The 12,254-nt window shown below is 34.6% G+C and overlaps 1 protein-coding gene across 1 annotated transcript; it reads left to right on the top strand.

Moving 5' to 3' along the window:
• Positions 1-384: 384 nt before the first annotated feature.
• LOC144567042 (uncharacterized) lies at positions 385-5,571 on the top strand. The gene is made up of 4 exons (XM_078317079.1): positions 385-2,134; positions 2,215-2,354; positions 3,380-3,603; positions 4,409-5,571. Exons 1-4 carry the CDS (start codon positions 697-699, stop codon positions 5,136-5,138), a joined length of 2,532 nt encoding a protein of 843 aa, XP_078173205.1. The 5' UTR covers positions 385-696; the 3' UTR covers positions 5,139-5,571.
• Positions 5,572-12,254: the final 6,683 nt, after the last annotated feature.

Here is a 12,254-nt window from a genome sequence, read left to right as displayed (position 1 = left end):
ACATATCCTTTCATTTTTGAATATTATCTCTCCAATTATTAAAATAATTGGAGAGGATCTGCATCAATAATATTGGCGTCTCTCTCTCTAAGTCTCAACTATTCAAGTTCAACACTCGGTCACTGTTAAAACCTTCTCTCTCCTCATCTTAAAAGAAAAACAAACAAAAAAGTAGAAATTTTGCATAAAGAAAAATCCTCCTCGGTGTGACCGACTTACTTATTCCTGGTCGACCAAAAATCACCTTCTTAAATGTGACCGCCAAGAGGACCCCACACGAAACTTCATCTCCAAGATCCATGATCCTAGTTCAAATAAAATAGGCACTGAACCCATACTCCATAATTCTCTCAGCATATCTTTTCCTCTTTTTCCTCTTTACTCTGCCCTCTGTTTTACTTCCTCTCTCTCTCTCTTTTAATTCTCACTTCTACTGGAGCCATTAAAAGACGTATCCGCTTTTGATTCCCATCTCCGAGACGCCCCCACCATGGTAATGGTTCTATTCCCTCCTCTTTCCCCAAACCTCCTCTTTCTCTTCCTCCTCCTTCTCACCACCCCTTCCTCCACCCAAAGATCCCATCTTTTCCCCCAGATCTGATCCATTTTTCCCAATTTTTCCCAATTTTTCTCCTTAAACCCCTCAATTCCTGCCTATTTACAGTTTCATCCCCGTGTTTTCACTCGCTCCAACCAATGGGTTGTGGGATGTCAAAGCTAGAGGAGCAAGAAGCGGTGACTCACTGTAAAACGAGGTCTCTGCTCCTGGCTGATGCGATCCAGTACAGGTATGCACTGGCTGATGCGCACCGGGCCTACGCACAGGCGTTAGAATCAGTGGGTCCCGCGCTGTTTTCATTTCTGAATGCAGCTCAAGTGGGACCAGCTCCGCCTTCGCCTCTACTCACTCTCCCGACACAGAGAAAAGGCGACCCGTCCCCTCCAGTTCCCACTTCAGTTCCAATCAACACTGGCTCAACCAACCAGCCATCACACTCCCGGTCTCACTCCGGCGGATCCCACATCCAGTTCTCCGACTCTGAATCAGAACATGGTTCACATATACACTTCCACTCCGACGAAGAAGATGCAATTGAGCCTGGACCCGGTTCTCAATTCAACCCGACAATCCATTATAACATGAATTACGCCCGCAGCCAGCCGCCTCCACCATCAGTCTTGGTCCAGCAGCGGCCTCCTATCAGCCAAGATACTGTCTATCCGGCCTATAATGACCCAATTGATCCCGGACCTGCTTCTCAATTGAACCCGGCAACCCATTTCAACATTAATTACGCCCGCAACCAGCCGCCTCCACCAACAGTGTCGTTCGAGCAACGCCCTCCTATCAGCCAAGAGACTGCCTATCCATCCTATAATGACCCGTACATGTACCAGCCTCAAAGCTCGGGTCTTTACCCGCCTTACCCATACCCATCTTACCCTTCATTCCCAGGTTACGGCGAAATGGGTGGAGGCGAAATGGGTGGAGGGTATAATGGGTATTTTGGTTCATCGGCAATGCCAAGTGATTTTCCTCCACCTCGTGAGCCTGCCCCCCGAGAAGATGAGCCGCCCCCAGCCCCACCTTCTCCCCCTCACGTTTCTACATGGGATTTTCTTAATCCGTTTCAATCATATGACAGTTACTATGCAGCACCTTATACACCAAGCAGAAGCTCAAAGGAGGTGAGAGAGGAAGAAGGAATTCCTGATCTGGAAGAAGAACATGAGGTAGTGAAAGCTGCATATGGTGATGATAAAGTGCCACCTTTTGCATCTAGTAAGGAGAAGGTCGAGAAAGGGGAAACGTCGGGTAAGTCGGGTGATGACCCACATCGGAAATCGCGCGCCTTAGAGGTTGGCAGTAGTAGCAACAGTGAAGGTGACGATAGCAGTGTCGGCTTGGAGCATGAGATGAATGTGGTCGATAAAAATGTGGTAGGAGATGATACCGCTAGGAGAAGCGTCGGAAATTTGCCAGTACCAGTGATTAAAAGTTACACTGATGATGCTGAGGTGGTACGAGAAATAAAGATACAATTTGAGAAGGCTTGTGAATCAGCAAATCAGGTCTCTAGGATTCTCGAGGTGGGCAAGCAACCGTACCAGCAAAAGAGTTCACCCCTGAAAGGTACTACAGTTTTTTGGTAGTTGATTTATTACTATTTAAGTTTGTATCTAATCTGAAAAATGATTGGTAATATGTGGCAGCCACTGTGAGGATGATTTGCGGGTTGCCTTCCGTATCTAATTCTGATGAGGATTTTTTGACTTTTGAGGAAGATTTGGCGGTTTCTTCTACATTGCGGAAGCTCTATATATGGGAAAAGAAGCTACTTGAGGAAGTCAAGGTTTGGTTGATATTATTATTAGTAATACCATAGTATTAGTTTAACCCTCCCATGTATAGGACTCTTAATTTGTTAGAATTGTTTATGGTCAAGCAGTCTTAGAGAATTGGTCGCCATCTTATTTATTTTAATATAGTTGTATGGCTATCACTTGCCTTAATTTGGTCACTTAGAAAAGTTTATTTAAGGACTGTTAGACTGTTTGATGAGGTGTTGGTCTAATGCTTTGCTGGAATTCTCTTTTAGTTTTCCCCTTTCTATTTTATCTAACCTTTTAGTTTGAAAATAACATTCTCAAGTTAGTCACAACCTATCAATCATATACAACAACAACAACAACAAAGCCTTTAGTCCCAAACAAGTTGGGGTAGGCTAGAAATGAAACCCAACTGTAGTCGTGAGGGTTTCATTTCCATAAAAGGCTGTATTTTATGTTGGCTCGCCACGCCTATCACATTTTCCTGGCTTTAGACAAGCAGTGTAGAAACTGCACAGGCGGAGTTCCTATGTTTCTACAATTTCCTGCTTTATTGTTTTAGAGAGCTTAAGATCCATGTATCATTATTACAATAAACTTACTTTCAGCAACCTATTTTTTCCACAGATTCACATACACACAAACAAACTTTATCTTTCAAACATACTTTTTTTTTTTTTTTTAAGTTTTTTAAATTCACAGACATACATGAAATGTGTCGAATCATTTATATGAAGACTGATGTGATGAATTATATATAGTTCACATGATGTGATTCTAAAAACCAACAGTACTATAGATAGTAAGATGTAGCTAACTAAAGTTCCGTTTTCAATTTGATGATCCAGGCATAAGATTTTACATTTGTATAGACAATGATGAAACACGTAGGCATATGTTCAAGTCGATGTAAATATTTTTTTTCCTAAGATTTAAGCTTGGAAGTTGTTGAGTTCAGCATAACCTAGCCTATCTTATTTTATATTATTACTTTCTTTGTATTTTTAACATTTATTTGATATTTGTCATACTTATATTTTGTGTGCAGATGGAAGAAGAAATGCGAGTATTGTACGACAAAAAATGTCGAGAATTGAGACACCTTGATGAGAGAGGAGCTGAGGTGCATAAAATTGAGGCGATTCAAGCTTTTATTAGGAAATTATCTACTAGAATAAGCATCGCTATTCAAATAGTTAATACCATTTCAACCAAGATCAGCAAGTTAAGGGACGAAGAGCTATGGCCCCAAATTTGTCAGTTTGTGCAAGGGTATGTGCATTTCTTTTCATTACTGCATTAATGGTAAATTTTGCATAAAAGCCAGTAAGAGCACGTTGTTGCATTACTGATGGTGATATTCCAATAAGTTTGGGGGGTTGGGGGCAAATTGCAAATGGGGGTTGCTGTTACTTGATCTCCTGCAAGGTAGGTGGCATGACTTTGAAATTTGGTAACTCTCCATTTTTGAAACATGGGATAAGTCCTACCACATAGGCGGGAGCAGGAGAAACTCTCATTTGTCGCATTCTCTGTCTGCGAATAATGCTATTAAATTGCGCATATCATACAATGGAGTGTGAGGACAAAGTTGTCAATTTACCTTGAGTAAGGACAGTGTGTTTTATAACCTACTACAACTCAGATGATCCAATAAAAAATTTGTATTGACAGCAAAGCATCGGGTCGCCTATCGCCTTCTTTTTGAGATCATATGTCTTTACTCCTACCATTCTTCAATCAATATATAGCTTTCACCTGTTAGACTATAGTGTTCGATCCTTGGTGGTTTCTATAGTCCTGCTGCTTGTGGAAGATTTGTTCCTTTTCTAATTTTTTAGAGGATCCTCTACTAAAACAGAAAAGAAACAATTGATGATCATTCAGAATTATTGAATATAGTACAGGATCATTCTTCTTTTATTTTTCCTTTTTAAGTATTTCATAATTTTTTATAGGTTGCTACTTTTCTAAATAAAACTATTCCTTTTTAAGTTGCAGCATTTAGTTTGCTCTTGCTACCACACTGTAGAATCGAGTTCAAACTGTACCCTTACAAAATAATTTTTTTTTTCAGGTTCATGCGAATGTGGGCTGCGATGTCAGAATGTCACCGCATTCAATGCCATGCCATCTCTGCTGCAAAGAACATTGACTCTATTCTCTCCTTCCCTCGCCTCTCTGATTCGCATCTCGACTCCACCAAGGAGCTCGAAATCAAATTACTTGACTGGATGGAATCCTTCAGTGCATGGGTATTAGCACAGAAGAAATACATACAAACCCTAAATGCATGGTTGATCAAGGGCCTTAACTATGTTGAAGAGGTCACTGAAGATGGGCCAATCCCCTTCTCCCCCGGCCGGCTTGGGGCCCCACCAATCTTTGTAATTTGCAATCAGTGGTCAAATAGCATGGATATGATTAAGGAAACTGAGGTAATTAATGCTATACGTGACCTCACGAGTAATGTGTACCAGTTGTGGGAACGGCACCGGTTTGAAAGGAGACAGGCATTGATGGCAAACACAGATGGTATGGATCGAGCTCTCAAGTCAATGGATAGGGATGAACAAAAAATGAAGAAGGAGATTGAGATTCGACATAAGAAACTGGAGATCAGTGGTCAGGCTGGAGCTCTAGAAGCAGTACAGAATACTGAGATCGGGAGTCTGCAGTTGAGTTTAAGACGAGTTTTTGAGGCCTTAGAGAATTTTACAGCCGCTTCGGCAAAGGCTTATGAGGATTTAAATGCACGGTCTGAAGAGGAAAAGGAACTGTTAAAAAATGATTCAAAGGTATCATAGCATATACCTTAATTTACTAAGGCTATTGTAAAGGAGGCAGAGAAGCAGCCCTGCAAGGAGTTCATTTTGATATTTAAGAAGAGATGGGGCCATCTGCAAATGTTCATCTCATCGGCAATATGAGACCTACAAGAGAAAGCATAGATGACAGAAAGCTAATGTAATTGCAAAACTGCCTTTGGAGAATGCAGAAACTTATACTGTTTATAGAATTTTGGTCGTAGAATTAGACTTGTAAAAGGGAATTTGTTATTCGACAGCTAGGCCTCAGAGTTGGAAAGCCTTGTTAAGTTAAAGTTGTACTATTTAATTTGTAGAATTAGATCTAACCCCCTGCTGTGTAATTATTTGTTACATTTCTTTATTCAATTTTGTTCTGGATATTAGCTTGACTTTGTAAATTCAGCTGCAATTTATCTTGCCAGTTTTGTTACTTTGATTTGTTATCTTCTGCTTTGAGGAGGGTTAAAATGCACTCTTTTTTTGTACTCCTAACGTGCACCCTCCTCTCATATTTTCATTTTCAAAGTTTAAATAGTTGATTCGAATCTTCCAATGTGTTCTTCGTATTAAAATGTGCTTGGAGACCAAATTTTATATTTTTTTTTAAATTTTTTACTATTTTTTTAGAATTTTTGAAAATCATCACTTTGCTGAATTTTTTATTATTGCTTAGTTTAATCAAAAATTCTAAAAATATAGTAAAAAGTTTTCAAAAAAAATATAAAATTTGATCTCCAAGTACATTTTAATATGAAAAACATGTTGAAAGGTTTGAATTGGCTATTTAAATTATGAAAATGAAGATATGAGGCAAGTTAGGAGCACAAAAAAGAAGGGTGTAGCATCTCAACTTTTTGTATATTTTGTATAGCATCTCAACTTTATTTTTCTGCACTGTGTAAACATTAACATTTTTAGGCTCAGCTGCTAGTTTTGTTATAAAATGGTAGCTGTCACCATAAGTGCGAAAGTATAATTGAAGTTAAAATTTTTGTTCCTTTTGTTGGGAGAAGGAAAAACAGAAAATTAAGAAGTCGGGAAGAGTAAAATAAATTTAAGGCTAAGATTGGATTTTTGGAATCCGGCCTTCTATTTTTCTTCTAAGCCGGCTACAACCAACAACCGAAATTTACTTTTACCTTAGATAAAAGTATGGTTTTCAAATTTATTAACAATATTATATATCAGTGACTTGATCAATTCACACAGGAAAGTATAAGGTCGGATTCTTATAATTATGTCTTGTGTCTGAAGGAAAGAGCTTATTTTGAGAATAAGATCTGTTAGATCTTTGTTCTCTTTTTCCCGGCAAAAAGAGACTAAAATTTGGGATGTGAACTGCAGCTTTTTGATTGAAGATACCACTAGGATGAAACAAAGTGAGAATAAGAATTTTCTGAAACTTGTATGATTTAATGTCTCCTTCAGACATTGGATATCATGGTAATTTAATGTGTCATGAATGACCAGATTATCAAACTTTTCAATTTTAAACAAATCTCATTTACAACTGGGCTTCAAATTATAAGGAACAAATGAGAGGCTAGCTCACAATTCTAACTTCAAAGAAAATACAAATACTACTTGGGCCTGCTAATTTCTTTCTTCAGAGCAATGCCCAAATTCAGTTCTACGTCATAATTTCTGTGCATTTGATCCGTACAAAATTCAACAATGTCCGCGCAATCTTAACGTGAATCAAATGACCTCCAACTTTTAAATTTGTAATCTTTTCTGATCTAGAGATAAAATCTTCAATTTCCTAAATTTTACTCCACACATAACATTGTCAGAGTAAATGAATGAATTCATTAAGTGACACTATTGCTTATCAAGTAATATATTTTTCAAAACTAGTTTTTGATCTGATGACAAAGATAATTTTTTTGTATAGAAATTTGCAAGTTCGAATTAAATAAAAAAATTCCTTGTAATATTAAAAATATTGGATAACTTGATTTTCAACATTTACTCAAAATATTATGAAATAATTTGATCATAAAATACTAAATTTTCAGCTCAGTGGCGTGTTAATTTTCCTTCAAACCATCTGCCGGTGCTCTCGCAATGAAAAAGCAAGCGAATAATCTTACAACTGAATTTTGGAAAAAAAAAAATAAAGTAGGCAAAAATTCCTATTTTGTGCACAAATGGTGTTTTCTCATAATTGCCCGCAAGAAATGCTACTTAATTTTCTTTTATTTAGGTAAAATTGCACAGGCATGCGTAGCTATAATTAAAGAATAAAATCATCTCCACTGTTGCTTTGTCTTTCGTTCTATCTAAAACCCTTTTGAGTTTTTATTCAAATCAAATTTTTTTTTTTTTAATTTTATCCCTCCTTCAAGGACAACGAGACCAACAAATATTTTTCTATCACATACTTCACTGCAATCATTACTCTGTAGTGTTTAATTAATCACAAAACCTTTAAATTTGTTGGTCGTTCGAATAAAAAAAAAAATAGAAGGTACGTAATGCTATACCATGCAACAGAAATTCTTGAATCAAAGCAGTTGTTTTTATATATATTGAATTCAGGAGCAAAGTCATATTTCATGGATTAAATATGAATGAAGGCCATCATATAAAATTATTATGCTTTAAAAGATGGGATCAGTTAACCCCAGTGGTGAAAACGGATCAGATACGGAGCAGATAGTGGTAAAATCATATCTGTATTTGTTTTTATTTTCGGATATAGATACGGATCGGATCAGATACTTATTAAAAGAAATACTAAAATTCATAATACTTATATAATTATAACAGTGAATAAGATAATTTTTTCATACTATTTATTAAACTATATGATATATATTTACTATTTGGATACATATAATTAAAACTTAAAACCATATCTGTATATGTATCCACTCGGATATTCGAACACGGATATCCGAATACATATATTTGTATCTAATTTTTTTAATACGAATCAAATACGGATAAGATATTACTCACTCCGTTTTCATCCCTAGTTAATCCCCATTCATCCTACATACCTCTGGACTTGGTTGAATCTAAATGCCCACTCGAAGCGTACCTCTACTAGATTATTGTCTTGAAATACCGAAATTTTTAAAAATACCATATTTTCAAAAATGATAAACCAAAAGACCATAATGTTGTGAAATATCGAAAAATAGCATGGTCGCATCTCCAAAATGCGGCCACCTTTTTTTTTTTTTTTTTTTTGTCTTCTCGTGCAGCAGTTTAACCTGTAAAAAAAAAAAAAAAGGTGGCCACATTTTAAGGATGCGGCCATGTTATTTTTCGATATTTCACACTATCATGGTCTTTTGGTTTATCATTTTTGGTAATATGGTATTTTTAAAAATCTCGGCTTGAAATAGACTAAGATTTGTTGAACCTATCCCTTTAGTCCACAATCTAAGTGCCAAATTCCTCAATTTTTTCAATTACGTGACTTAATTTTTTAAAATAAAAAATAAAGATTTAATATGTAAAAAATACAATATCAAAATGTCTAACATGCAAATTTTTTCTAATAAGTAAGAACATATTTTTGTAGACTTAATTACTAATATTTTGTAGAAATTTAGCAAGGAAAATTAATCCAAATAATTTCTACCAATATATTTGTTTTAGTAAGAGGAAGACAAACATTATGTCAAAGCTGGGTAAACATTATTTTTGAGCATTACGCTTGTTTAAGAGAATTTGTCTTTGGAGCCTAATAATTGTAGCTCAAATAAAATTTTCAACGCGTCCCCTAAGTAGTTTAACAGAAAAAAAAATTCCAATGTTGTCTAACTTTCATTTTTAGCGCTAATATCCAAACATTTAAAGCTTTGTTTATAACATTTTAAAATGTTACTCGCAAGTATTTAAATCTCTATCTGAAATCATTTAAATTCTAAATTTAAATAGTTTTAACCCCTAACTACTTTTGTCTTTAAGTCAAAAGAGAAAAGATTCATTTCGCCCACTTTTTTTTTTCTTTTCATCTGATCATTCTCATCTATTTTTCCGACGATCCGTGATAAATTTTGCGAATATAAAAATACGAACGTTTTTTACTCGATTTTCTCTTTCAAATGAGATCCATAAAGAATAACTTTCGAGTTAAATTTGTGTTTTTTTTACCACTTTAAATCTCTGTGACTTTTAGTTTTTTTTTATTTTGCTTCTAACCAATTTAAACCTCTGTTTACAAGCCTTCAAATCTTTTGTATAAACCTCATGTATAAGCATATAAACCTTGTTAATAACACTTCAAATCTCTAGAATAAAACGTATAAACCTCATGTACAAATAATTTAAATCTCAACAATAAAACTTCTAAGCGTATAAACCTCAACAATAACACTGCATGTACAAAACATATAAACCTCATGTACAAAGTCTTGAAAATTTTAATAGTTGTAGACTGAGATTTAAAAACTTAAAATTGTAAAGTACTCATGAGTTTTACTTTAAAAAAACAAATGACTTCAAAATTACTCAAAAGTATGTCTTTATAGATCTTATTTGAAAGATAAAATCGAATAGAAAACATTCGTATTTTTAGATTCATAAAATTCATTACAGATCGTCGAAAAAATAGATTAAAATGAATAGAGAAAAAAATAGTGGGTGAAAAGAATATTTTCTTTTTTGGCTTGAAGACAAAAGTATTTAAGAGTTAAAATTATCTAGAAATATTTTTAGACAAAAGTTTAAATGCTTGCGAGAAACATTTGAAAATGCTATAAACATAACTTTACATGTTTAGATATTAGCGCTGAAAATGAAAGTTAGACAGCATTAGAAGATTTTTTTTTCTGTTAAACTACTTGAGAAACACGTTCGGATATGATGGTTCTTATCCTTGATGTCCGCTGAGTTATCGTCAAATGAGACAACAAAGTTGACAAAATATTTTGCCCTCATAATAGGGGTGAAAGCATAGTGGATAATATCTGAGTTGTATTTTTTCCATATTTAAAAAATTATATATGAATATCTTATATATAAATATCCGTGTGGATACGGATACTAATATGATTTTATGTTTCAATTATTTGTATTTAAATAGTATTCAAATAGTGTGTGTGTGTGGGCTACAATGCTTCATATGAGGAGGGTTTCAATAATTTATGTTTTTCATATCTCATCATACCTCATATTTTATATCTGTTCGGAGACAAGAAACTAAAGGTATGATTTTCTTATTGATTTAGAAATAGATATTGGTTTGATTTCAGTCGCACATGATATTCCTTTGATACTATTTTTGTCAATTTATTTTGAAATTTTGTTGCCTTAAGTATCATACATTCCAACACACATCTCTGTAAAAAAAAAGGGTAGAATCTCCAATGAAAATTTGCAGCTGACGTGGATGCGCATTTGGTGAAATAGAGAGATTATTATACTTTATCTGAAGACCGAAGAGGTAAACCACCAAAAAAAAAAAAAGGTTAGGATGGGATGACATATTTAGAGGGGATAGTGTGACTAAGATTAAGGACTTGTTGTTGAGTGTGTAAAAAGTTCTAAAGTTGCTTTCAACTTTCAAGTAATGAGAAACTGGTAACTTTCAATTATATTTCCACTTTTATAATCTTTCAATGTATGGTGTTTTTACCTTTTCATTTTCCTTTTAAAGAAAATAAAGAATAAATTACTTGGTCTCACTTGTTTGGTGACTGTCTCAGATTCCTACCAGTCTTACCACACCAGGCTTTAAAACCTGGACATGAAGGAACGATCTGGATATGATAATATGATAAGTACAAAAAAAAAAAAAAAAAACCTAGACTTGGGTCACAAGTGGAGCATTATGGATAATTTCAATTGCTGCCAATTCAAAATATAAGGCCTAATAAAGGCCTGTATATGGGCCTAAATATAAGCACAAGACATATATGAGGTTGGAGCGACAGGAACTAATGGGCCATCATTCTATCATTTCTTTTTTTATTTAGAAGACGACAGACCTATTTAACCTAAATGAAAAGAGAACAGGAGGGGAGGTTTTCGGAAGTCTACCGTTGCCGTGTTATTAGTACGGTGGAAGATGGAAGGGTATCTTTCTACCGTATTAATAATACGGAGTAGGCTTCCGAAAAATTCAAACAGCTTAATTGTTTTGATTTGAATCGAATTTTTTTTTATATGAAACGAAAGAGTAGAACTATCCATTGAATTGGTCTCAAACGACAAATTTGAACCGTTAAAATCCGTTTACCTTACAAGTGATGAATTTACATGTAAAAAAAATTAATTTTGCATCGAGTCAACTGTCAAGTGGTAAAAAAGGTTCAAAAAATGAATGCATTAAAATTAATTTATTAACTTTCTAATTTTGACTGCTTGACTTTATACTGAATTAATTCGAATGTTTAAAATTTTCACACGTAGACGCATCACTCGTAAAGTAGACGGGTTTCAACGGTTCGAATTCGTCATTTGAAGCCGATTCGATGAGTTTTAGATTTAGAGTTCACCAAGAGCCTTGGTGAACTTAAGAACACCCTTGTTCTACTCGAAACGAAAATTTATGTTGCTTAGTGCAGTTAACAATAATTCAAATCTTATATGTGCAGAAATAGAGTATGTGAGTAAGTAGAGCCATACTATCATAAAAAAATTGTCTATTTTCCTTGAATAGATTCCGAAATTAAAGTTTATTTAACCATTTTTGTAAACATGACAAATTCTGAAGTGAAAGTCGAGAATAGGTCAAATAATATATTGTCATTGTTTTGAAATGATTATGCAAATGACCTTAGAATTTAGATTGCCTATAAACTGAGTAACTGAACAATGTTTGAATTGTCGTTTGCTTCTTTTGCGTTGATCATAAAAAAAATACACTAGTAAGCTTAGATTGCCTATTTTATAAATAGTATAAATTAATTTTAACGTGAAATATATTTCGAGAATAGCATTATAATGATTTGTACTCATTCCGCTGATTGTACGTATGGCACAATGCACACATAAATTTTGTTGCCCATTCTCTTTTCCTCTTTTTCCCACCCAATGCCATGAATAAAGAAATGGTCTATATATATATGTCTGCGAAACTAAACAATGCCACACCCAACCCTACTTCAACCAAAGCACATACACGGTTAGCATACTCACAATAGAAGAAAAGGT

The sequence above is a fragment of the Carex rostrata genome, chromosome 16 (genome assembly GCF_964058835.1).
Source record: "Carex rostrata chromosome 16, lpCarRost1.2, whole genome shotgun sequence".
NCBI lineage: Eukaryota > Viridiplantae > Streptophyta > Magnoliopsida > Poales > Cyperaceae > Carex > Carex rostrata.
Note: the sequence above shows the minus strand (reverse complement) of the source record. Positions and strands in the feature narration are given on the sequence as shown.